The sequence below is a fragment of the Solea senegalensis genome, linkage group LG12 (genome assembly GCF_019176455.1).
Source record: "Solea senegalensis isolate Sse05_10M linkage group LG12, IFAPA_SoseM_1, whole genome shotgun sequence".
Classification (NCBI taxonomy): Eukaryota; Metazoa; Chordata; class Actinopteri; order Pleuronectiformes; family Soleidae; genus Solea; species Solea senegalensis.
The window spans coordinates 5,564,375-5,589,432 of NC_058032.1; the positions used below are offsets into that span (position 1 = coordinate 5,564,375).

The 25,058-nt window shown below is 41.1% G+C and overlaps 1 protein-coding gene across 1 annotated transcript in view; it reads right to left on the minus strand.

Moving 5' to 3' along the window:
- glra4a (glycine receptor, alpha 4a) overlaps window positions 1–25,058 on the minus strand; it is a 36,614-nt gene that overhangs the window by 6,492 nt on the left and 5,064 nt on the right. The window contains exons 2-8 of the mRNA XM_044039469.1: window positions 10,611–10,741; window positions 9,631–9,698; window positions 8,692–8,915; window positions 7,001–7,083; window positions 2,996–3,133; window positions 1,957–2,171; window positions 176–325 (exon numbers count right to left, since the gene is read on the minus strand). Coding sequence (XP_043895404.1) covers window positions 176–325; window positions 1,957–2,171; window positions 2,996–3,133; window positions 7,001–7,083; window positions 8,692–8,915; window positions 9,631–9,698; window positions 10,611–10,741 — 1,009 coding nt within the window. The remainder of the gene's footprint in view (window positions 1–175; window positions 326–1,956; window positions 2,172–2,995; window positions 3,134–7,000; window positions 7,084–8,691; window positions 8,916–9,630; window positions 9,699–10,610; window positions 10,742–25,058) is intronic.

Below are 25,058 nucleotides of genomic sequence, written 5' to 3' on the forward strand. Positions count from 1 at the left end.
GCAATAGCAAGAGTCATAATAAGTCAATGTTACAGCAGCTGACTGGGATTGTTTTTAAGAATCTACCACAGAGTGTGACACAGTGTGTCAGGGTTTATGTGAATGGGTTTTCTTTGTTGTAGCTTGGGGAAACAATGTGCATATGTGTGTGTGTGTGTGTGTGATTTACACTTACTATCCTTTGCTGCCGCTGCTTTTTCCTCAGCCTGATGAACTCCTTGTGTTGCCTTGAGACAAAGTTAACTGCTGCGTACTCCAGCAGAGCGGCAAACACAAACAGAAGACACACCGCCATCCAAATGTCAATGGCCTTCACATAGGACACCTGGGAAGAAAACAAAGTTCACGGAGTCATCGATAGCCAGTCTCGATGAGGTTGATGGATGATCTGCGGGTTATTCACATTCTTCTCATCCCTCAGCTCTGGCATGTAAAGACACACATCTGTGAGGGTGGCCTCTTTGTACTCCATTGAGCAGCATCTTTGCTGCGTGTCACAGAGAAGTGGTGGAGAACAAATGAGACGGGACACTGCAGTGTTGGGGACTTCCTGTGGACACTGGATACATCACTACTGTGATTTAAACGGCACCCAGGCTCCAGTTCTTACACAATAACACCCACTAACTAGGCTTCAGACAGACTTATGACAAGCATTAAAGCCACATAATAACATTAGTCCGTCACTTCCTTTTACCAGAAAATAATCGTTTTCATGTTTAACAGTTAGGCACAAGGAAACAATAAGCAAGCAGCCTGAACACCAACCATGTAAATGTGAATTCAATAACATATTTCTGTCTTTTATTCCTCTGTTGACGATTTCACTGATTGAACTTTGTGGTGTATACTTTAATATTTTATGATATTTTATTTTAAATGAATTACAAACAGTGAAATAGTATTCAAAGTTTTGACAGTATAGTGTCGACATCGTGAGGTGGTTTTGGAGAATATTATGTGATTGTACTCGACAGCTTCCAGTTGTAACCGTGGGTGACTCTGTGTTACTCCCCTGATTTTTAAGTTTTTTTAAGAATCTTCCTCAGGGCCAACATCTACAAGCACCAGTGAGAGTTAACTAGTAACCCAGCGTGGAGCAGAAGTGCCGTTACTATGGTTACCTGCAATCTAAAATACCATGTGCAGTGATTTTAAAATGCAGGACCTGGCTGATGCATTATAAAACAAATTTTAATGGACATCTGCCAGTCTTTCCTGTTTCTTCTCCTCGTCCTATGTTTTCTCTCCAGGTACAGAGTGTCCTCTTTTTACCGAGTCCACTGTCCTCACCTCTCCCAGTGTTATACTGTATTCATAATAATAAGTCTCTAGGCTTGTCCTCAATGCAAATTCAGCACGATTTAATGCACCATAACACCTCATCTGTTTCTAAAAATCCCTACGTGTCTTTTTTTTTATTATTATTTTACCAAACTTTAAAAGGAAGTAACTTTTGCAGTCTATCAGGAAATATCAAACATAAAAGGAAATGATTTTTCAAAAATCATGTATCATGTTTTTGGGAGATACGTCAAAGGAAAATGTCATGACAGTGTACAAGTTTCAAACTCAGGCCATGCTACACTTGTTTGGTATTTTGATTTAATCACTGACCTTTTTGCTGCACTGCCAGTGCTACATCTTGCTGTTTTCTTTAGTATATACTTGTTTCCCATAGTAGAGAGAATCTATGGTGGTGTGTGTGTACGAGAAGTCTGTGACGAATATTTTCAGCTCAGTATCAGACATTTCACACTTTTTTTTTTTGTGCTCCACTGATTTTTCCATGTATATAAACTGTGTAAATATACCTCAAAAAGAAAAATAAACATGCAGTTCAATAAAACATTGATGCAAAATTGTGCAGTCCTAACTGTATTTCATACAACGCACTTTTTGGAACTTGCTGATAAGTGTGCTCCTTCCATTACTGGCAGGATTTGTCGGACTCACCTTGGGCAGTGAGGCTCTTGAACCAGAGCTCTGCGTGGTCATGGTCAGCACCGTGGTGATGCCCAGACCCACTCTGGCAGGTGCAGCGTCCATGTTTATCCAGAAAGAAACCCACGAGAGGATGACGATGAGCAGGGAAGGGATGTACATCTGGATCAAGTAGTAGCCCATTTGACGCTCCAGATGAAACTTCACCTCAATGCAGGTGAATTTACCTGTGAATTAGCATTCGATGTAAGATAAATACTGAGGATAAATGTATGCAGAATTGAAATGATCAGTCAAAGCACTCAAATATAATTCATAATCTTCAGCGTGAGGTTAGAGGTCAGCTTTGTAGGGGCGTGAAAGATACAGATAGCGTCACACGTATAACTGATGTAAATCAGAGTTTCATTTGAGGCAGGTTAATTTGTATAGGGATGGGAATTGGTCAGTATCGGTATTGGTTTGATACTGGTCAAAATCACTGGATCGGATTTTGGACACATAAAAATATAAAATCTGATACAATCCAGAAATCATATTTCACTCCGCACAGACTGTAAAAATGTAAATATAAATCAGCAAAAGTCATGTTTGGGCTGTGTATTATTTCTTTTTGGGAGAAGAATATTTGTCCCACAGTTGGAGAATTTGTCTTTGAAATGACACAAATGTGTCGTTAACAGCTTCGTAGTTCATAAAATTTGGTCTAAAATGACTGTATCAAATATCGATATCGGACACAAAAAAGTGGTATCGCATCCCTATCATCATCTACCATTGTCCATTCAATTACGATAGATGTTAGACTGACTGATAAATGATGTGCATTCATTTTAGAAATATGACATGTGTTATTGTCCTCGCAAATGTATTACAGTTTGGTTTAAGAAGGAAAAGAAAATCTCATGTATCAATGATATTCAATCACAAAACGTGTAGAATCGCAACAAAAACTGATCCAAAGCACAGTAATGCAATGAACCTGTAATAAAACCACGTCGTTCCCAGCCTTACTGGTTTCTCAACACTCCAAGTGAAATCCATGCGATACCTGTGTTATAATACTTGGTGCAGTAGCCCAAATCCATCTCGTCTTTCAGCACAAACTGTGGGAGGGTGAGATCTTCAGCCACCTGAACCGGGTTCTCAGACAGCCACTCAAAGATCAAGTCATTCATGGTGTAACCGACTGTGAAAGGGGAACAAAAGGGATAAAGAGGAGAGAGAGAGAAGACATCAGAATATGGCAGAAAGAGTGAAGGATAAGCCTTTGCATTTGTCATGGGATAAAACACATTTCCTGTTTCTTTGTTTACAGTATGGAAAAAAAAAGACAGTGGCGTTTAGATTTCAAAGCACTGCTTCAAGTCAAGTAATGTGCTCCACAAGCTGTTGAAAAACTGAATCCATATGGCACTGATCCTCCTCCTCCTTAACCTCATTTTTTCCACAAGAATTCCACTCGACTGTGGTTCATAAACATCACAAACCTTGGCTAACGAGACTCAGAGAATGAGAAGGGAGGATGGTGATGTAATGTCCCTCTGCCCATCTGTCCGGCCGGCTACCCTCTGCCACCATGTCTGTCACAGTAAAGGTCACACGCACCATCGCCACACTGGTGTTCTCATGGTTGCTTGAAGGTTACAGAATAAGGGGGTGGACATGAGGAGCATTATCTGCTGAGGACAGTGGAGACACTGTACAGCATGTCCTCACCCACACTGAGCTGATTAGTGTGTGTGTGTGCACTCTTGTCTCTGCACTGCATGTGTCTTTACAATAAAGCAAAACAAAATACATATTTCATGTTTGCACATGACCATACCAATTAGTGAATTCTTTAGTACTGTAGGTCAACAATCCCCTACTTGCAAGACAAATGCTGTTTTGCGGTGTTGATTTGCACAATCTTTGTAGGGGGGGGTCGCACTCCTCGCACCTGCCTGATTATAAGTATATTAAAAATTCATGACCCGATGCAACGCTGGCAACAGTGATTTCGACGCACATCTGAAAATTACTGATGTCTACTGGGACCCTTTAGGGGACTGAGTTACAAAGGCATCAATTATTCAAGATGTTATACTAGATTCCGTTCCACGCGCCTGAAAAACAACACTATTCAAACACACTTATCTTGTTCACGGGGAGAATTCACTGTCATTCACACGTTCCCGCTCTAACAAGCGAGGGGAATACTTAATTTTAGTAGTAAGTAACACAATTGTCTCCTTTTCTTCCACCAGCTACAGCTGAGAGGCACCGGAACGTAATTGACATGGTGTTCAAGGTGCAACACAAATGAAATTCATGAGACAGAACGCCTGGCATTTCTCCGAGAAGGAGTAGTAATGACTGTTAGTCTTGTGCCTCATCCTTTTTTCATGTATAAGAGCAGTTCACCTAATGAAAGCTGCTATCTTAATATGATTATGCCTCATATTTGGCTGCCCTAGTCTTGATTTTCACTCGTAGTGTAAGTTACAATGTAGTTTTTGAGGTTACTGGACGCTAATGGCTGCGGGCGAAGTGAAGCGGTATAAGCCGCATATACTGTAGATGGGGCTTTGATGTGTCAGAATAAGGCAGCATCTATTTATATGTCTATATGAGCCCGTGGTGGAAAAGCGCAGAAAAGAAGATTGGCCTCGGCGCTCTCAAACCCCACAGATAACGCTCTTCTTTCTCATCACCCTCCTCTTCCTCACTTTGTCACGCTGACGAGATGACGTTGCTGCAGCTTCGGCGGTGGCAGTAAAACCTATAAAGTCTCCACAACGCCGAGCTCTCACCAAGGTGATCACACCCTTGTGTGGTGTAGCGGCGCTCATCAACACAAGCCAAGTGCCCTCGCCAGGTTTCTGAACAGAAATAATTATGTCTCCTCTATTCACTTCACTAAACACAAACAGGCAAGCACGCTGCTGCCTTAAATGCAAAGTAAATCATTTCTGGTGTCTGTCAGTCAAAACAATAACAAAAGACCTAGTCTAATGGTGTGGGAATTGTTTTGTTCGACTTCCCTGTGCGTTTGCATTTTACGGGGAAAGTTTTGGCAGCAGAGCGCACAACAAACAGCAACGAGCAATCATGATCCATCAATCGGTACGTTTACATGCGCAGTTTAAATCGAGCTAAGGCCGTAGTCCGACTAAGACTGGCAGTCCATAGGTGGCGCTGTATCTCTCTATAAGCTAGTGGATATTGAATCATTTGCCTGTTGACCTTTAAGTCACAGAAAAACAAACACATGTTCATCGTGATACAACTTAGATGGAACATGTGGTTGATGTTGTCCAAAGAAACACACCATTGCTGTACGATTTCCGGCAACACTACTGTCTCCTTCTACTTCCAGGTCAAAGACCGAGGAAGAAATCTTGGTGCATACACAGAACGCCAAGTCTGACTCCAGTCCGATTAAGCGTATACATGCATGCAGGAGTAATTGGACTATGAATTGCATTATCCAGGTATATGTTAGTCCGACTAAGACTAGCTCGATTTTAGTTGGACTAACTTGTTTACATGGAATTATTGTCTCATGGCCTGTACATACTCTGCAGAGTTCTCACTCCCAGGGCTGTGAGAAAAGAGTGTCATCATTATTTTGCTCGCAGCCCTCGTTTGGGAGTTTTTGCCGCTTGTCCTTGACACATCATGTGGTTAATGCGGAAATGTTGTCATTCCCTACGAGGACTTCTACACTTGAGTTTCTCGGGAAGTTTGCACTTGTTCTTGCCACCTCGTGAAAAATAACTAATTTCTATATTCTTGTGGAGTACATCTACAGACCTTTAGTCGACTAAAATCAGACTTTTAACATGCATATAAACGTACTTGGGGATAAAAACGTATGATAAAATTAAAAAAACACAAAAGCCAACACACGATCTAACAAATAATACTAAATATTTCCTCCCTAAATCTGACATTTCAGAGGAGGTTTGCTCAGGAAGTTAAAGCTGGGGTGATAAAGCTGACGATGTCAATGAAAGGCAACCAAAAATAAAATGGTCTGTTTCCTTGAATAGACAAAGTACTCAGTCGTATTAGTATGGATTTAGAGCTGGAAAGCTCCGGTAAACACACTACTCCGCAAAATATGTAAAATAAAAATATTCTCGTTGTTTGTATATATTTTTATCCAGAAATGTCATATCTTTAAGCAAATGACCGCCTTAAAGTGAGTGGGAAAATGTCTTCATATGTTTGTTTTTGTGCTCGCTGGTGTAGATCTGCAGATTTGTTTTTGGATTGCCTCGTTTCATTTGCAGATATAAATCACGCGGCCTCCTGTAGAAAGAGGGAGTAACTATCTATACAAACCAATAACTCCCTATCTTATTAAATCAAAGAAGGACACAGCGTTCAGTTGGACTTATTTGTTTGTGACAAATGCTCCTGAGAATGTGCGTGACTTTGTGGTATGACTGCTCTGACGGTTCCCCCCCACATTTTTTTTTTTTTGACACTGATGTGAATTCAGGTCACCTCTAGGCACAGACGGTGGATCACATCTTATAAAAGGGACAGAAAATTAAAGTTTCATTATTTATATCCTGGAAATTAGTTTCATGAGGGCAGATACTATCTGTGCTAAAGGCAAGAGAAGACTGGGAGGGAATAATATTATTCCTACCCTATGTTTTATCGCTGTAATAACTTTCAAATTCATCTTGCAAATTTTGTAAACTCTTCACTTTAATGCGCGTACAAAACGTATGAACGAGTAGAAAATGATAAATGGCATTTTCTAGGTCCTAACCAGTCATGGTGTTGCCATGAGCATCATGTTTTATATTCTTCAGATTTGAAATTCTTAGTAATGACTGCAACAACATGTTATTAAGTAATAAAAGCAGACAACATAATAATTATTAGGCTTTCTGTGGAGGAATGGCGTGCAGAAAAACAAAAATAAACTACCACACTAAGACTTCTTGTACAAAATACCAATGGACGCTTGGACAAACAGTAGAAAGGAAATAATAAAAAGAGATAAAAGCAAGAAAAGAGGGAGGAAAAGGAAGCAGAAGAAGGGAAGACTCACAGCTTTCAAGCTGCATGGTACAGGTCTGAATGTCCATTGGGAAATTCTTCAAGTCCATAGGGCAGGACAGGGTAAGAGTCAGCCTGAGATAGAAGGATAGATGGAAGAGAGAGGAAAAGAGCCATAGGGAAGGTCAAAGGGCACAAAGGGCTCAAGGAAAAACACATTGAACTCAAATAAACGAGTGGAAATTATGTCACATGATGGAGAAAAAAAATCGAAATAAAACAGTGCTGCTTAAATTTGATGACTCGCTGTGCCACACTAACGGCAAACGTAATCTGCGCAGGCATTGGCAATCTTATTTTTATTTGTTGTGGTGTGGATGTTTTAAGCCTTAAAAAATCCCACGAGAACAGACACAGCGAGAGTGAGAGAGAGAGAGAGAGATTGGCGATTCTGTCTCGAGGAAAGCTGTGTAATTACCTCCTGTAATGCATCACCCTGAGGCAAAACAGGAGTCGCCTGCAGTATACACACAGGCGCCCGGCTGCTTCTGTGTTGTGATGACAAAATAACGTATTCACCACCTGAAGAACAGACTACAAACACGTGGGTAATTGACTTTCCCGAACCGTGTCGTCATTTAGACCCCGGAAAGACGCTTGGCGACGGTAATTAACAATCACAGTTTGTAAACAAATGTGGAGGACACAGTAAATCAGTGGAATGAGGTGCTGATTTTGTGCAAATATAGGAGTCTTATGATGATAATCTCAATCATGAGCACAGTGGAGAACTTGCAGGCAAGAAAACTAATAAAATTGAAGGAAAATGACAAAAATGACAATGACAATTTTGACTTCACATTTGAACCCTATAATTCTTTTTTACACAAGATCAAATCCCAGAGAGGGCTTGTATATGAGGCTGAAAGAGCCAATGTGACACGTTTCATGGGAAGAAAATCACCCGCTTTGTTAATATTTCTCGTATATTTTTTTTAACTTTCGTGGTGTTTAAATGTGCAGCTACAAGTTGTGAAATGGGAACTCAAGCAAAAATGAATCATAGTCTGGAAACTATCCATTATAGACTCCAATTAAAATGACACTAAAAATACTCTAAATGTTTTCATGCAAATGTTGTGGTGACCTAATCTGCCTGCGTAGGTGGAGTGTTGCAGTGGCAATTCAACAATCTGCTGTTTTTGTGGTCAGGAGGTCCTGCATGAGTGGGATTTGTGTAATTTGTTTGCTTACCAAAATAAAACCCTCTCCACAATGACACAAACTGTTTTCATACATATAATGGCTACCTTATTCCATGTGGAGCGTTTTTTAAATGTCAATATCTAAAAGGCATAATTGAGAGATACAGATTAATATCCAGGCCACGCGGTTGGTGCATTGGTTAGCACTCTTGCCTTTGCAGCAAGAAGACCCGGTCGGATCAAGAGTTTTCATGTTCTCCCTGTGTGTGCACGGGTTTTCTACAGGTTCGCCAGTTTCCTCCCAAATTCCAAAAACACTGAACTCCCTATGTCAGCTGGGATTTGCACCTGTGCCACAGGCAGCCCTCATGTGAAGGATAAAGCGGTAGAATGATGGGTGAATGGATGGATGGATTAATATCCATGTTCAACAATCATTTCTAAATGTAGTAAAGTCATCTCGGACATGAGATAAAAAAAAACGAACAATCTGAATGTGACAAAGCAATCGGTGCAATCATACATGATATATCGTTACCTGATGCTATAGAGAACGCTGCCGTCGTTGAAAATCCGCAGCAGCTTGTTATCAGTGGTGACCTCGTGGAAATTGGCTCCTTTCTCGTTCGCAAAGAACAAATCGGGCTTCCAGATGGAGTCCAACATGGATGGATCCAGATCAAGGGAATCGTCCGGGTATTCCCTATACGCCAGACGAGGGTCGTTCCATTTTTGCCGCAGAAATACATTGAGCCTGTAGTCCTGTAGGGAAAACACAGAATAGACTCTATATAATTTTACTAAAAGGTACTGACTGAATAAGAGAGTAGACTCGCGTTGATGGTGCTGCTGGAGAACAGAGCACAGGCCGACGACAAGTACTGAACACAACAGTATCATTCCTGTCTGCCGCTAGCACACACACCAGTAATTAAATTATAACTCTAAACTGAGCAGCTCATTCAGAATTCACCTTTCGGTTTCATGGATTGTGGCTTTTTTTTGTCACTTTCTGACCGGACGCCCGGCCTTCAGGGACAACCTTAAACAGTTCCCTGTATTTTGCTGACGCAGCAGTAATAATACTGTAAGTGCAAAGTTGAGGGCAGCCCCGCCCCCCCCACACACACACCGGAAACCCCTGCCCTTACCCCCTCCCCCCTCCGGTTTCATTCATTTTCTCAATTTTTCATTTTAATTGCAGACTGGACAGTTCATTATCAGTATGTCAGTGACCCACTGGTCTCTGAAGGTTGCACGGTTATGCTCCAGGAAACACAGAAATGAGGGAATGACTTCAGCACTGAGTGAATTAGCGAAAGAAAGAAAGAAAGAGCGCTGTGAGAATGTCATACAAATCATGCAGGAGGTAAAACCTCAACAAATGAACATTTTTTTAAACACACTGTGTTAATCATGCTTTAATGTAAATTAAATAAAACCCATTTGCATTTCGATAAAGGTGAACCTTTCTTACCATTGTAGTTTCTGTAATGGACCCAAAGCTGTTGATGAAGATATTACAGGTGACATTCACAGGTGGACCTAAGGGAAGAAAGAACTTCACATGAATTTCACATTTTTGTTAAATTTCAGATGGGACTGAGCTTCACCCTGCCGCCTGTAAAGCATTATAATATTTATCTCTTAAAATTAAAAACACTTTCTGTATTGCTTGACCAAATTGTCTAGTTACACCGACACAAATCTTATTGTAAACATGAGACTCTCTTCTTTGTTTACTTAGTTTCTGTGAAAAGCAAGAGCAGCTATTCCAGGAAGCAAACTGTGTCATGATTTTCAAGCCTCTGTATTTCTGGCCATCCAAACTATGAATGCAACCCTGACTGAAAACAGAACCAACATCTCCGTTTTCTTTTTGAAAATAGCAGCGAAGAATGGATGGAAAGTGCATCCAGAGCAGAGCTGGAGCATTTTTAAAGAAGAGTAGAGTGGGTGTAGCCTCAGGAGGAGGACAGTCAGACTGTATATAAAAAGTGGACATAATCTGGAGGTAAAAATATATTGCACAGCCACCAAGGGGCAACTCCGCTGGTTGAAGTCTATGGTAAAATGAGTCCACACTCCTCAGCTGACTATAACATCATTAAAAGAAAAGTCTGAGGAATCAATGTCTCAATCGCTCGTATCAGGTCTTCAACAGAAACACGTCCTACATCCAGTAAATTACAGTAATTCAGTCAATTCTAGTTCAAATACACCTGTGCTTCATGTTCACAGCGGCACGCTCATGCCCATTGTACCCGATACACTGTACATTTTTAATTAGGACGGATGATGGAGCTGAAACACTCATCTGGACACAGATTCAATCTGAAAATGCTGCTTTCAACTGTAGTACAGATGTAGTGTGCCAGTGGTTTCACTGAGTGCTCTTGCTCTCTGCTGGATGTTATTGAGCACGATTGCTCAGGTCTGCCTTGACGGGTAGTGTACCTTTGAAATATGGTCTGATGCGGGCATCATATCCTGACGTTTTTCCCATGAGCTTGTCCAGGAAGTCAGACGGTGACAGCTGTGGTCCTGCCCCAGTGGGGGGCTTTATCTCCTCCTTACAGGAGCTCAGTCTGACATCACCCAGTGTGGGAAGGAAGGAGAGGAGAAAAACAAACAGGGAGGGGGGGAGAAGAAATTTGAGAAACAGCAGTGGAAAACTGTGTGTGTGGATGCAGTGTGGGTGTTGGGGGTAAAAATAATGAGAATGAGAAACCAACAGCTAGTCAGACATCAGCATAAAATACCCAGCAGTCGACGGGGAAGTGGGTGTGACAAATGACAACTGAACGGCTTACCTCAGCTGGCAACTAAAAGCGTATCTATTTCACATCATGTATGAGACTTATTATGGTTGTTAGGCCTGGACTAGAGAGACGCAAAAGAGAAACAGAAGTAAACTCATCCCTCTCCTGTGCTCCCCGCTGCTTGTGGGCTTAGCAGGGGGGAAAGGATCGACAGATCGATGGCTCAGTTGTAATGCTACGAATGTCACACCGTGGGAAAAGGGAGAGAGGTTGATATGAGCTCTGGTGAGTCTCTGTCAGCCACTGACTGGAATAACCAGCAAGAGAAGAAAAGGCAAAAAAAAACAAAACAAAATAAAACGAGAAAATGCTTCTTTTGATGTCTTGATTGCCACCGCCTGAAGTTCAGTCATGAAGTGAACCTCTTGAGACTCTGCTGATGACTTCTGCTCTGATTAGAGTGTACGAAGCCAGACGCTGATCCACCAATCTTATGGTCTCTAAACTGTATTTACAGTAGCATAAACTGCACTGTCAGGGGTGAGAGCGTCAGGGAATTTGTGGAGGGCATATCGGGAACTTTAACAGTAAATCTGAGCAGATCCTCGTCGTTCTCTCTCATGTGTAATAGAGAAGACTACAATTAGATATCCAGCAGTGGGGATGGCTATCACTGTGACTTTTTAACAGCATTATGAGTCTCAGCACTCACCAGCTCATTGCACAGTATTAATCTCAGATGACTGGGCAATGCCATGGGATGTAATCAAGGGCACTACCCTCTGTTACCAGGATCCATGTTTGACGTCAACTCCCTGCTATTTATACTCTTTTGATTCTTTGTTTGCTCTCCACGCAGGCTGCTGCACTGTCATATCCACATTGTGGAGTGTTCACCTGTGATTTGTAAACGCTTGCCAGCGCCGACGCGGTTTCGCTATGGCGCATGAATGTAAATGAATGCAGCCATCTGTACAAAATCGATCAAGGTCTAATTAAGTGCTCAGTATTTCTGGCAGAAACAGGGAAACGGTAATTTGAGACATTAGTTATTTCCAAACTCTACCTCTAATGGCTACCGATTTCAGAATCAGACATGAAAACTGCCACTGAACGGTGCAAGCATAAAAACACACACAGACGCAGGACACAGCATGGAATAAAAATGAGTAGTACTGATCATAAAATAATTCACTAAATACTCTGCATTTGTTCATTAAAAAGCAGCTTGAGGAATCTTTATATCCATATTTGGTTTAATGTGCAGATTGCTGTCTGAATCTGGATGTGCGAGTTTCGGTTGATCTTTAACCCTTAGGTGTACCCATGGTAAGTTGCCATGGGAATAATACACAACTCCTTATATGGACATCCTGGGTGTGTGATTATAGGTCACAATCATATTCTAAAAAATGTATTTTTCTTCTTATGTGGTTGTTGAATCAAAGTTAGGATTCATTTTATTTTGCATTTTTAGTCGTGATATAAAGTAATAATTGTTTAGAAGTCACAAAAATAGACCGTTTTCATTTTCTTGTTGTTCATAAAACGAGCCAAGTGAACTTTGGACTGTGACGCTTTTCCAAATTACACAAATTCTATAAATTTTTAAACATTTTGCTCAGGTGTGTTGGTATAAAGCTGGTGAAAGACATTTTTTTTCAGATTTCTATGCGTTTCACATTCTTATAGCATCTGTATATACTGACATAGTAATGGAAAAACGCAGCCGAAAGGTTCAAAGGGTTAATGGCTGTAAGAGGCAACAGTTCAAAGAGATTGAGACGGAGTGTCTGAAGACAAAGGTTAACACAATGGATGAGCACCAACATTGTTGTGTGTTGCTTTTTTACGGTGTTGCATTTTTAATGGAATCAATCCTGTCTTTAACTTGTCATTGGACACATACCCACAGTAGGTGGATTTATGCGACATGACACCTTAACATGAAAGGCAAACTGTTGTCATGGCAACTTTGGAAAATTCAACGCCAACCATTCACTACTTTCAATCCCTAGAGCCTATAGCGGTTATAGTGGCTAAAAATAATCCCACCCAGCACTTTTAGTTAGTCTCTCCCAGTGGAACTGTGCACATATCTCAGTCTTTCTTACATTGCAACACTCAGCTCTCAGCAGTCCAAGACTCCACTCCACTGCTTCTGGCTAAAGTCCCTTGTTCGGTGTTGCTGACGTTACACTATATTGTACCCTTTCCATCATTCCCTCTCTCACACACAGCAATTCATGGTCATTTTACACTTAAGGTATTGATTAACGCTCTCCTCTCTATAGGGTTGAGCTTGTTTTACAAATCAATGCAAAAAAACAAAAAAAAAAAACCCTCGTTTGGTCAATGGTGTGATTGTTCTCATGTGAAGGATGAGCTGCAAACACAATAGCACGCTCCAGCAGTTTGTGAAGGATTCATACACAGGCGTCCTCAGTCATTTCTCAAACACCCCCCATTCTTTCTTCTCAGGATACACAGCAACACATAGACTCACGAAAAGCAGCAAGTATTCTAAGACAAAGCAAGTACAGCTAAATTAAAATGGGTGCAGTATGGACCCAAATGCAGCACAATACAGCACAGCACAGTTGGTAAAAAGCTTTATTAGAACCGCAGCAGAGGAAACGGCAAAACAGAAAGGAGACAGCGATGCACGTAGTAGGTAGGTAGATGTTGAGAGTTAAACCAAACAGGAAGCTCACCAGACAGTCCAGGGAACAAGCAGACAGAAACCAGAGACACTGAGGCAGAAACATGGTCAGGGACAGAAGGTTAAGGTGAGACCCCGGGTGGAGGCGGGTGGAGGCAGGTCAATGACAGGCAGGTTCGGCAATTGAAAGTAAGTCCAGAAACAAACACTGGAGAGGGTTGTGGGAGGGCGGAGCTGGTGCATTTAAGGAGAGCTGATTGCAGGAGATGAGGAGCAGCTGTGATCACAGGTGAGTAGTGTTGGCTTGACGAGGAGGTGTGTCTTGGGCGGGGTCAGGTGAGTGGAAACTGTGACATAAATACGGATTACGTCGATGTCTTGGAGAGGTTGAAGGAAGAAACCTGTTTATAACACGTTCAAAGATTTAACAGTGACAGTTAGAAAACTGCACTCCTAAATATGGAAGCCTTTACAGACTAACAATAGTGTGAGGCAGTTATTTTAGGATTTGTACGATACTTACTCTCCATTTATATCTATTGTTTGTGTTATTGCAAGTGGCTCACCAGAAACCCTACAAAGCTACATTATATGTGATTCTTTGCCTGAATAATTCCATTATTATTATTATTATTATTATTATTATTATTATTGAGATGCTCTTTGCTGACATTTAATGAGCCTGACCTTTTACTTTCCCTTATATTCCATTCATTTGAGCACTCATGCAGGGCTGCTGCTGAGAATATGTACTGAATTGTTTTTTTTTTTACAAAAAACTTCTATTAAAGAGTAACGTTGGGCTGTCACTCCACTTCGAACAAGGGCTTTTATTTGGCTTTTTTAAAGTTCAAAATGGAATCAAAGATTAAACACACGTTCAGCCAAAAATGCCACATCAGAGCTGCTAAAAAAAAACGATTCGTTACACATCCGATTTTGCGTTCACAGACATTTTGATTTCCCCATTAACACATGACTCCAAGCTAAGCAATTTAAGTCCTCAACGTTCATTACTTATACTCTAGATGGAGTTTCTGAGGTAGTTATTCATAATCCTGTGCCCAAACTCCAGCTAGCTGTAGGCTCTTTGGCTACAAGACAGAAACTCTGTTATAACAAACATGTCAGGATGTTGCTGTCAGCAGATCAATCATAGGAAACCACTATATGTGCAAATAATCCGAGGAGCTAGTCAGTTGTTGATTACTGTTCCACCCCACCTGGCCTTTAAACAACAACTCTCACTCAGCCATTTATTTTAATTAAAGACTGTGTATACATGACCAGTGGTTTGAGAAAAAAAAAGCATGTAGTCATTTTCTGCAAACGTGGATGCATTAGCCATGGTTATTTTGTTTTATTTTTTATTTTTTTTATTTTCTTGCTTCAGCAGCAGCATTCTGCTTTTTGCTAATTATACACTTAAATCCAAAATGATGATGTGGACTCCAGAGACATATGTGGTGTTAAAGCATGTGCCAATCACTATCTGATCACAGAAAACACATTCTAATGCCAGGTGTAAACTGAATGTTGACGTAGTATTAAAGCTGTGGTGTGGTAATGTCTGAAATGAATGTAATATTGATGTTGCACTTCATTTAGAGATGCAGTGTCCAATTTATTGTCAGGCAATAGATAATCTACAAAGTAAAAGCGCAGTAAAATGTACTGTCTTCTCTTCTGATTCACTTTTTTGTCAGCAAGTTCTTTTTCTGTATAACTTTAACCTCAAATTAAAAATTCTGAATTCTATCCAATTAGATAGAATCCTTCCCATGGAGTGCAAACACATTCTGATAATTGCTTTTTCATTTGGGGGGCCGGCGATCAGAAAAGCACATCCTTTCACAGTGCGGAAGTTCCCCCGGTTTCCTTCAAGGAAGCACTGAGGGATATCAAAACCATTAGACATCCATGCATGAACATAGCAACTTTTCACTGCCATTAGCGTAATGAGCAAGGGAACAAAACTACTCTCTCCACCTGTTGAAACACATCACTCTAATTTCCTACTTATCAAATTGCCCTTGACAGTCACTTGAGCTCAGAGAAGTGCTCTCAGGGTGACAGGTTGTATGCAGGCTGAAAGACAATCAGCACAACCTTAACATTCAACATGGACTCATTCCAATAATAGAAATAATAATAGAAATTGGCCTACAGTTTACTCTGACTGATACCCCTGCACAATAGAGCTGAACCATTTTGAATGGTTTGCGATGTGCCCATTGCGATGTGGTTCACGACATCAGAGGGAATGGTCATTCATTTTGACGTCATTATTCTGGTTTTCACTCGAAAAACACATGATGAAAAATGATCACTGTGTGATATTTGTGCAGATCTGTGTGAGACAAAGAAGTTAAACAAGGACAAAGACGCATCTCAACACCACAACATTACATGTCAGTGTGTAAAAAAATAAAATAAGCTGAAGTTTAGTACAAGTGAAGTGAAAGCATTCAGAGTACAGAGGTCGCATTTGCAAGGCAGATTAACAGGAATCCTTCCACTGCCACTGGATTTTAAGATGTCATGGGAGATACCTGCAGGCCATACATGCATATTCTATGTGGATAAAATAGAGGATGGATTTGAAAGTACAAGTGCATTTTGCACACAGTTCATTTTTAACTTATGAGCTCCATCGGCATAGTAATGTCAGTCATTATGCAGGTAGCAAAAGACAGTAATGTTCTTTTTCTCCACATCGTTACAGTCATATCTTCTAAGTAAGATGATGAATGTTGTTTACTGTTTGAGTAAACAATAAGGCTAGTGGCATATTTTAATCACTAAATTAAAAATAATAAAACCAACAATTTTAGTTTTTAAATGCTTGATAATGTGCTTTTAAAGCCAGGCACTAAATAATACAGATTTTCCAGCTGCATATTCAGTCTGTACTCATGGAAGTATCTACAGCACAGGCGTGATGGATGACCAGTGTCCATGTTCATCATAACAGAGTAACATTGTGTGGCTCATTAAAGTTTCATTTCTGGACGTTCAGGATCTATCCTACAAATATTTCATCAGGCTTCAAAGACACCATTTATTAGTTTGTAGTAATTTATTGATGCTTTCGCGCTGCCATGGGATTTGTTGGAAGAAAAATGTAGAAAACCAGTACGGCCACATGTGTGCAGTATATTAAACCAGTTCTATTGTGTATGTTCAGGCAAGTGAAAAGAACGGGGTATACATAATAAATGTAAAACATATTGGACTCGTTTTTCCATTGCTTCAGCAACTGTCATTATTATTATTGTTGTTTATGCAGCTCGGCTGAAAGAAGAAAAGCGTCGGTTGGAGGATTTACTGTACTTTATACAGTAGCAGTTGACTCATTCCTATTAAGACACTGTTTTGTTTACAGTCTTTGCCATCACTTCCATCCTTATCTTTGAACTAGTTCTATTCTCTAAAGTGTTATCTTTGATCTTTTGTCTTAAAGCCCAATTAGTTCAGTCATGAGCCAAAGCTAATGGTGCAGTACACCCACACCCACACACACACACACACACACACACACACACACACACACGCACGCGTCTTAAGCTGTCTCAAATGCCGAGGGTTTAATGATTTAGATTAATCCACGCTAACCCAGATTAGATCACAACTCATGCACACTTATTTGTGATGGAATCTGAAATCTTGTGGGAGTAAAGCTTGACATCTCCAGAGTTCACAGTCGATATGACCATTCAAGGCTAGTGCCACAGTCAAACTACCACTCATTCAGCACTTAAACACATGCTAGACTAGTGACGTTAAATTCACATTTGTGTAAAATATACTGTGTTATCTCCCTCCTGGTGTCTTGGGTGTCTGATCACCAATAATTTCAATGTATGCTATTAAAATACTTGTGAATCAGCACGTACTGTAACCGACATGGGTGGATAATGACACTTTTATTTACTACTATTAGCGTTTCTTTTGTTAATGTCCTCATCTGTTCCTCTTCCACGGCTTGTACTTTTCTGAGGTTTGGGGCGAGAGGTATGTGCGGCACCCCCTGGACGAGATGATGAAAATGATTTTTATTGTTTTTAATGATATCATTCCCAAATACAGCTGTTACACAACTGTTCCTGGTACCTTTCTGTCATTTATTGTCTTCCCTCCATTCCATTCTTCATCCTCCTTCGTCTCCGTTACTACAACCCCTTCCCTCCCCCTCCTTTCTCTCCTCTCCTACCTATGGCCGTACACTTTTTTGAGTCTTGATAATTGGATAATTCCATCCATTTACCATTTAACGTCTATTGCCATGTGACTTTAAGAAGATACCTGAAAAATATGACCTTTAGCCTATGGATACCCATATAGTGGCAACAGGAAATGTTATACACCATGTGACTTTCATATGTGGTAACAAGGCACTATATGGTAACCTTTCTACTGGACACGTGATAGCTTTGGAAGAGTGACCTTTGTTGTGTTTAGTAATTTTTCCCTGTTAAATGTGCAAATGCATAATCTTGGCTGAATTCTACCTTTTGTAACTGGCAACATGTATTTATAGTTGTAGGAAAAATTAAGTTTTGAGCATCTACAGTATGTCTTGGTGGCTCTCTCTAAAGCTAAATCAAATACACAATAAGGCTTCTGATAGTGCCAGTTTAAATGGCAATCTCTCAGAAAAACCTGAGGTGCTGACCTTTCCCCTCCGAGAGAGATGAATCTCCCACAGAGCAGCCTCAGACTCACCCACCCTCCAGATATCTCTCCAATCCTTTTTGTATTCAGGCCGGCTTTCCTGAGTCTAAGATCTGATATCAGCGTGGATCGCCTCCTGTCAGTCAGTGTGAAACAGAGTTAGCGGGACTGCACCGACTACAAAAGATTGCTTGGATGTGTCAGGGCTTAAGATGCGACTGCAGTTTTCTCACTAGATATGTTGCAGGTTTGTTTTGTCACGAGTCTGTGGACTGTACTGTGGAGCAAATCATTTTCCAATTTGTACAGCAGATCCAGACGTACATGTCCTCTTAGAATTTGTGCATTCATTTCTTGCGGTTTTATTTGAAGCTATCACCGCTGATTTACTGTACGCCATGCGTTATGCTATCTGTGAATATGCAGGGGTATAAACACCATGATCAAAGCAGGGTAATAAAAATCAGCGTTGTGTGTGTGTGTGTGCACATGTTCATTTTCATCATATAAGAAGGAGATGTTAGGCTCTGTTGCCTTGCCTGCCAACACTTCTGTAGTATTTGAGGCCACAGGGAAATCTCTGCAGCTGGATTCATACAGAAGTCGACTACAGTCGAACGGTGCACCGTAAACATGTAATTAGCATTCTGCTTAGCTGCGATAATTAATGTCTTCCATTTGCTAGTTGCACATATATGAATATGGATAGAGGTGTCAGCGAGCATCAGTCTCTATTTAAATCAAATCTGCACATAGCGTATGCTCATTACCACTTAACCATAATCGGTTTCTTCTTAAATTACTTTAAGATGTTTATTTAATGGTGTTTTCCCAACTATGTACTGCATGACATAGCCGTTGGTAAGTTCCTGCTCCATTATGATTTTAACTGCTAACTGTTGCTACTTGTGGAGGCAGTAAGGTTTTGGTGACCCCAGGTAAAATAACATTATACCACGACATTGTAAGAGACACGCAATCCAGTGTCCATGGAGTGGCTCAATGTGAGCCTGATCCACTACACGAGTGGATCTTGTACCAAAGAGTAAAAGCTACTGTGGTTTCTCTGTCAATCTATAGCTACATGCAGTGAAGTAAGGATTCAGCCCTGGAGGATGAGGTAAAGCACATAGACATGGAGAAAGAAATCCCCATAAAAACACACATTGCACGTCCACACACATGTATACGCTCTCACTGCACTCTACATGACCCATATTTTGGACATGAGAGCGGAGAAGAAGGAAACTGAAGGCATAGCCATGGGCCAGTTTCGCCTGATCAAACTGCTGGCTGGAACCAACAGCATCATGACAAAGCCACCATGGAGCTCAGTCTACCATGGAATTTCTGAATTACATCCGTAAAGGAGGCAGCCCAACAATGCATTATGAAATGTCAGCTCCTCATTTCATTTACTGCTTGTGCAGAATTTCACTTTGTTTGTCGGCAGAAGTTTGCTTTTCCCTTTCATTTTTCGTTTATCAAAGTTTTGCTACATCCTTCTCCACAAACAGATGTGTAATGATGTAAACTTATAGACATAAAATGGTGGACATCATGCCAGTAAATGTTTCTTTCAAAGTTCATTATGTAAGAATTAACGGCATCTATTGGTGAGACTGCACACTGTAAAAAATCCAATTGAGGGCTTGTACCATGATGGAGACACAGCTTAAGAGAGTTATAGTTGCCTTCATATACCAGAGAGGATATTGTTTGTTTTCATTTGCAAAATAAGGGTCTGCTTCTGCAACATAAAATGCTCTGGCTGGTTTGCCTGTTCATGTTGCTATAGAGACACGGTGAGACAAGATGGCGACCTGTGTGAAGCAAAGCCCTTGCCAAAAGTAAATGTTAAAGTCAGGCACTGCTTCATTTGCTTTGAGCACGCTTATTTTCAGGCTGACGTCTTATTCACAAGAGCGTCTTGAGCTGACGGGACAACAATGAACAAAGGCATGTGGTTACGGGAATCATTTAGCCTGTTAAGGTAAAACAAGTTCAGACAGTCTGTGAACTAATCTTGTTGGACATACGGTGGTGTGCTTTCTCCAGGTCTAACTATCAGGTGGATTTAATTACTCTCTTGTAAATAAGAGAGGTAAATCCTTCCAGGTATCACTGGTCGACGTAATATGCTCAACACCACAGACTACAAAGATTAAAGACTTTTCCAAAGTGTTACTGGATTAATTAGCTGCGCAAATGTCAACAGAATAACTGTGTCCATGATGTGCTCATCAAGGACCCACATATTGATTGAGAGTCACAGGATTTGACACGCTACATATTTTAAAGATGTGGCCGTCTTGTGGGAGTGTCTGTGGTCAGGCGCTATGGTGAATACATTTTCCGACTCACATTATCTCTATTTAACACAATAAGACAGAAGTGTCTCCCGGCCTGTTAGAGGTGGATTGAAAGCTCTGAACCTAGTGTGTGGCCATCAACACGAAACGAGTCTTCAAGTCTCATCAAAATCACAATGAAATCATGTCTTTTGAACATCAGCCTGGATCTCAAAGTTGTGTCCTCCAAAGAGCAACAACACGGTCACATAAAGTCTTCTTGGCTGTAATATCTGCTCCCTGTGATGATGTAACTTACAATTTAACCTCATTAAGAGGATGACTTTGAAATTTAGCACGATTAGACTGACATTACGACTTCCACCGAACAAGGGCCGAGGTTGAATTTTACAGCCCGACGACCACTGAAGCTTCTTTCCTTGGTAAACAGCCGTAACAACAGCCAAGATTATACACTGCATGGTAATCTAAGTGCATGAAATCATGTCGTTTTGGTCTCAACATAGTCAGGTGCAAGGGCAAGGGACAAAAATGGTGCACAACACCAATCTTTTAATTTGGCACCATGACATCAAATGCACGCACAACACTGATTGTTATTGGATAAGGGTATAAAGGCATGATAGATAGTCCAGTCTACGATTGAGCCTAAAACATATCAACATTAAAACATGAAACATTTCCATTAACAGATACATTGATTGAAGTAACACAATGGTTATCAGCCAAGTCCCCAACACAAGTTTGTTATAAGAACACAACCGGGTAAGTGACTGAATCAAGAAAGGGGTCACAGGTTAATTAAAGGCTCCAAAAGACTCGGATACTATGTGATAAATATGTCACAGACTAGTTTCAAGACTGACACTTGGCATTTAGCACAGAGCCAAACTGGTGATATTTATATGTTTACTATCCCCTCTTTCATCCAATTAATCATGAGATAAATTTGACGTGGCCCAATTTATTTACTCGTGCGTCAAAGCAGCCATTACAGGAAAATACAATGAAGCACGTTTCACACACACACACACAAATAAATAAATAGAATGGCAGCAGATAATTACTATATTCTATTCTCACACACAGTAACTTTCTCTCAGCAGCTTGTGCTCTGTAACTGAACAGCTCTCTGGCTCGTCTGGTTTAGTTTAACAGCTGTATTTTTAATGAGATACGTTTAAATGGTGTCTCTTCCAAAACTAGGATTACATGCAGTATCTCTTCCTCAGCTTTAGGAATCCATGAAGTGCACTGACTCTGTGCTGCTTCAGTGACAGTTAGTAAAAATAATAGGAGGATGAGGAGCTAGTCTCGAAACTCTGACATCTAAATAAAGTTTACCTAAAAGTAGTGCTTCTGGGTGTAAAAGGGAACGTGCAATATTTTTGCACGAGTATCCAAGAGACTGCCAAAAACTGCACCCTCTCAAAACCAACCTCTATGAAGCTGTGTACACATACAACAAAAATATCCTTGCGCTTAGAAACAACACGTGGTGAAACTCGAGCGGTTGTCTCCTACCCCTTTGTTTCAGCTATTGTCACGGACAGCTCCTGTGTTTTTTCAGCACAGGGTGATATCATTGCAGATAAATACTGCACTTCACCTGTCAAGGACAACTACTCATCTCGCTAATGTGCAGAGAGAAAGCAGTCTGGCAAGTGATTCGGAGGTCAGAAGGAGAGGAATTTGTGGAAGTACATGACGTGTGGTGTTTTATCATTGAGTCAACTTTGTGTCACCTACAGGCCACTTCCAGCAAACAAACCGCTTACATCACAGAATGTCACATAATGGAGATCCGCAGTGTACTCAGCTGTCATGTATGGGAACTTGAAGATCAATTTATTTCTTTGTGTTAAGACAAAGGAAGCTACTTCACTTTCAATTGCACAGCTACATTGTGCCATTCACACATCTGCACTCTCTTTTCTTTCATTCTTCCTGTGCCAATGTGAATGTGCAAATTGTTTTGTTTTTCTTTCTTTTCCTGTAGAGTGAGAATAAAGCAGAAATTCATTCAGTGTGCAGAGGAATTACACAGGGTTCTGCTTTGTGTCCCAACATGGACCACTCTCATTTTATGCTGCTGAAGAGGAGAGACCCTCTTATGCTGCCAGAGTGTTATCTGACGAACACAGATGTAATTCCCCTCAATGACCCCCTCGACCCCTTTTACTACTCGCCAAAATATGCTTCGCTGGTCATGTGTGACCTCAGCTGTGGTGAAAAGGGAGGAAAAGGCACATTTGGTTTTGTTGTTGTGCGTGTGTGTGTGTGTGTGTGTCTGTGTGTGTGTGTGTATGGAGGGGAGCACAGTGGTGTCTCTATAGGCAGTGAGCTGTTAAGGCCCTTGTGCGCTGACGTGCACGTCACATACCGCGGACCCTGGTATGCTCGCACGTCAGGGTCCTGTAGTATCCCACTTCACCATCGGGTGGTGGTCTGGACGCAGGGAATAGGACACATTCCTATCAAATAAGAATAGAACAATGCTACAGCACAGGTCCGTCAGCCGGTTCAAGGGTCGGATGACTATCCTCCGCGGCCATTTCTTCTGTTGTCGGAATGTTTTTTTCTGCCTGGTGAGTGAAGCATAATACTCCACCTACTGGTGGGGCGGAAGTTCAGTTTGCGTATTCGCTATCAACGCTTTGGTTCTGCGCACAGTGTAGCATACCAGGGCCTTTACATTACAGCCAGCTTCAATAGCTGGAATAACTGAGATCCAAAAATAAAATCACTACAATCTTCTTTAATGTTTGGCACAACTTTGATATTTCTTTAAAGGTCCAAACATACTGTAATGAGTTGAAGGAATACTTTCTCAGCCCCTGTGTCGAGAAATATCTACGTTCTTTTCTTTGTTACGTACCCACCAGTGACACTTGGTCCCGTTAGCGTAACTGTTAGCAAAGATGGCGGACACGGTTTACATTCTGGGAATGAGGTCCCGTCCCCCTACGAGTGGGCCTAAAAAGTGCGGAATTAGCGTTGCAGTTTCAAGCCTTGGACCAAGTGTCACTGGTGGGCATGTAATCAAAAAAAGAGTGAAGATATTTCTCAAATTAGGGGAAACTGAGGTTGGGAAAACACAATTTTTCAAAAATACTACCCCTATTCTAGTTAGCTAAATGCAAATCGGTCAAGTATTCCTTTAATTTGATGTTCTTATTTTCACATATCGAACATTACACACAGGCACCACCACCAAAATGAGAAGCACCCTCCTCCACTAGTGCTGCACTGTTTAGCTGACAACGGCTTTGTAATCACTGATTGATTACAGCATGGTCAACTGAAATGCTTGACTTAATGCAATTTTGATTGCGTTACAAAGCAGATCTTCAATTTGACTCCACTGCCCACTGTTTCTTTTTGTCTGCCATTGATTACGTGGGCCTGGTTTTTGTAGGCCAGGTGGATATTACCGCCATCCTGAAAAGTGAAGTTTAATCAGCACTGGCTGTACCGACAGACATAATGACATGATAGAGGGTTTTATAATGGGCCCCCACTTCATGCTCTTAATTGCAGAGAACATAATGACCCACAGTGGTGAACCTTTAGAGTCAAAGTGCTGCTCCAGTCAATAAGTGACCGCTTTTATCTGTCAGGGGCACAGGAGTGGAGAGATCCACTTTGTAAGTGCATTACCTCAAAACCATGTCACACACACACATTATTACCTGGAAACTGTGACAGTGAAGCAACCTGAACCCCTACACTACGCATCGGCTACCTGTCTGGTATTCCTGTTTTAGCCAGAACAGTTTAAAGATAGTTTTCTTTCCTGTTAAGTTAAGACATGATATATATAATTAACAGGACAGAATACGTCTGAAAGGCAGAAAGAGGGGGCAGACATCAGGGAAAAATGCCACAAGTCAAAGTCAAGTCTGTTGCAGGAGGCCACAGCCTCAGCGGCACCAGACTAGAAGCTTTCATTTTACAAATTTCTGCCACAGTAACTACATCACTGTCTCTTCCCCTTTTTTTTGTCGATGCTGCTTTAAGTCTACTGGCACCGCAGCATAAAGTTGAGTTAGTTTAAGGCTATAAAGCCCCACATTTAGCTCAGTGTTTTCTTTCACCTCCCCGGCATAAAGTTTCTCCTCCATGTGTAAGAGGTCAGTGATTGTGCAGGAAGCAACAAAAAAAAAAACAGATTTGAACCTCTGTGAATGTGAATGTATATTATGCCTGAAAGGTTTTGGTGGTTCCCTCTAAGACTAATGGACAATGTTGCATTTTAAAGCTCTTCCAGCTTAGTATTAGCCAGTGACATAACTGCAGGGATTCAAAGTTTACCCTGAGCTGATGCGCATCAGTTACACTTCACCATGCATTTCTTATTCAGCGGCTTGGGGTTTTGATTTCAGCTGGCAGCAGAGGCATGTCACACGCACACACTGGAGTGCAGTGGAGTAATGAGGGATGGGGAGTGTGTCACTGATCATGGCGTTTAAAGCGATGCTGACTAATAGAAACG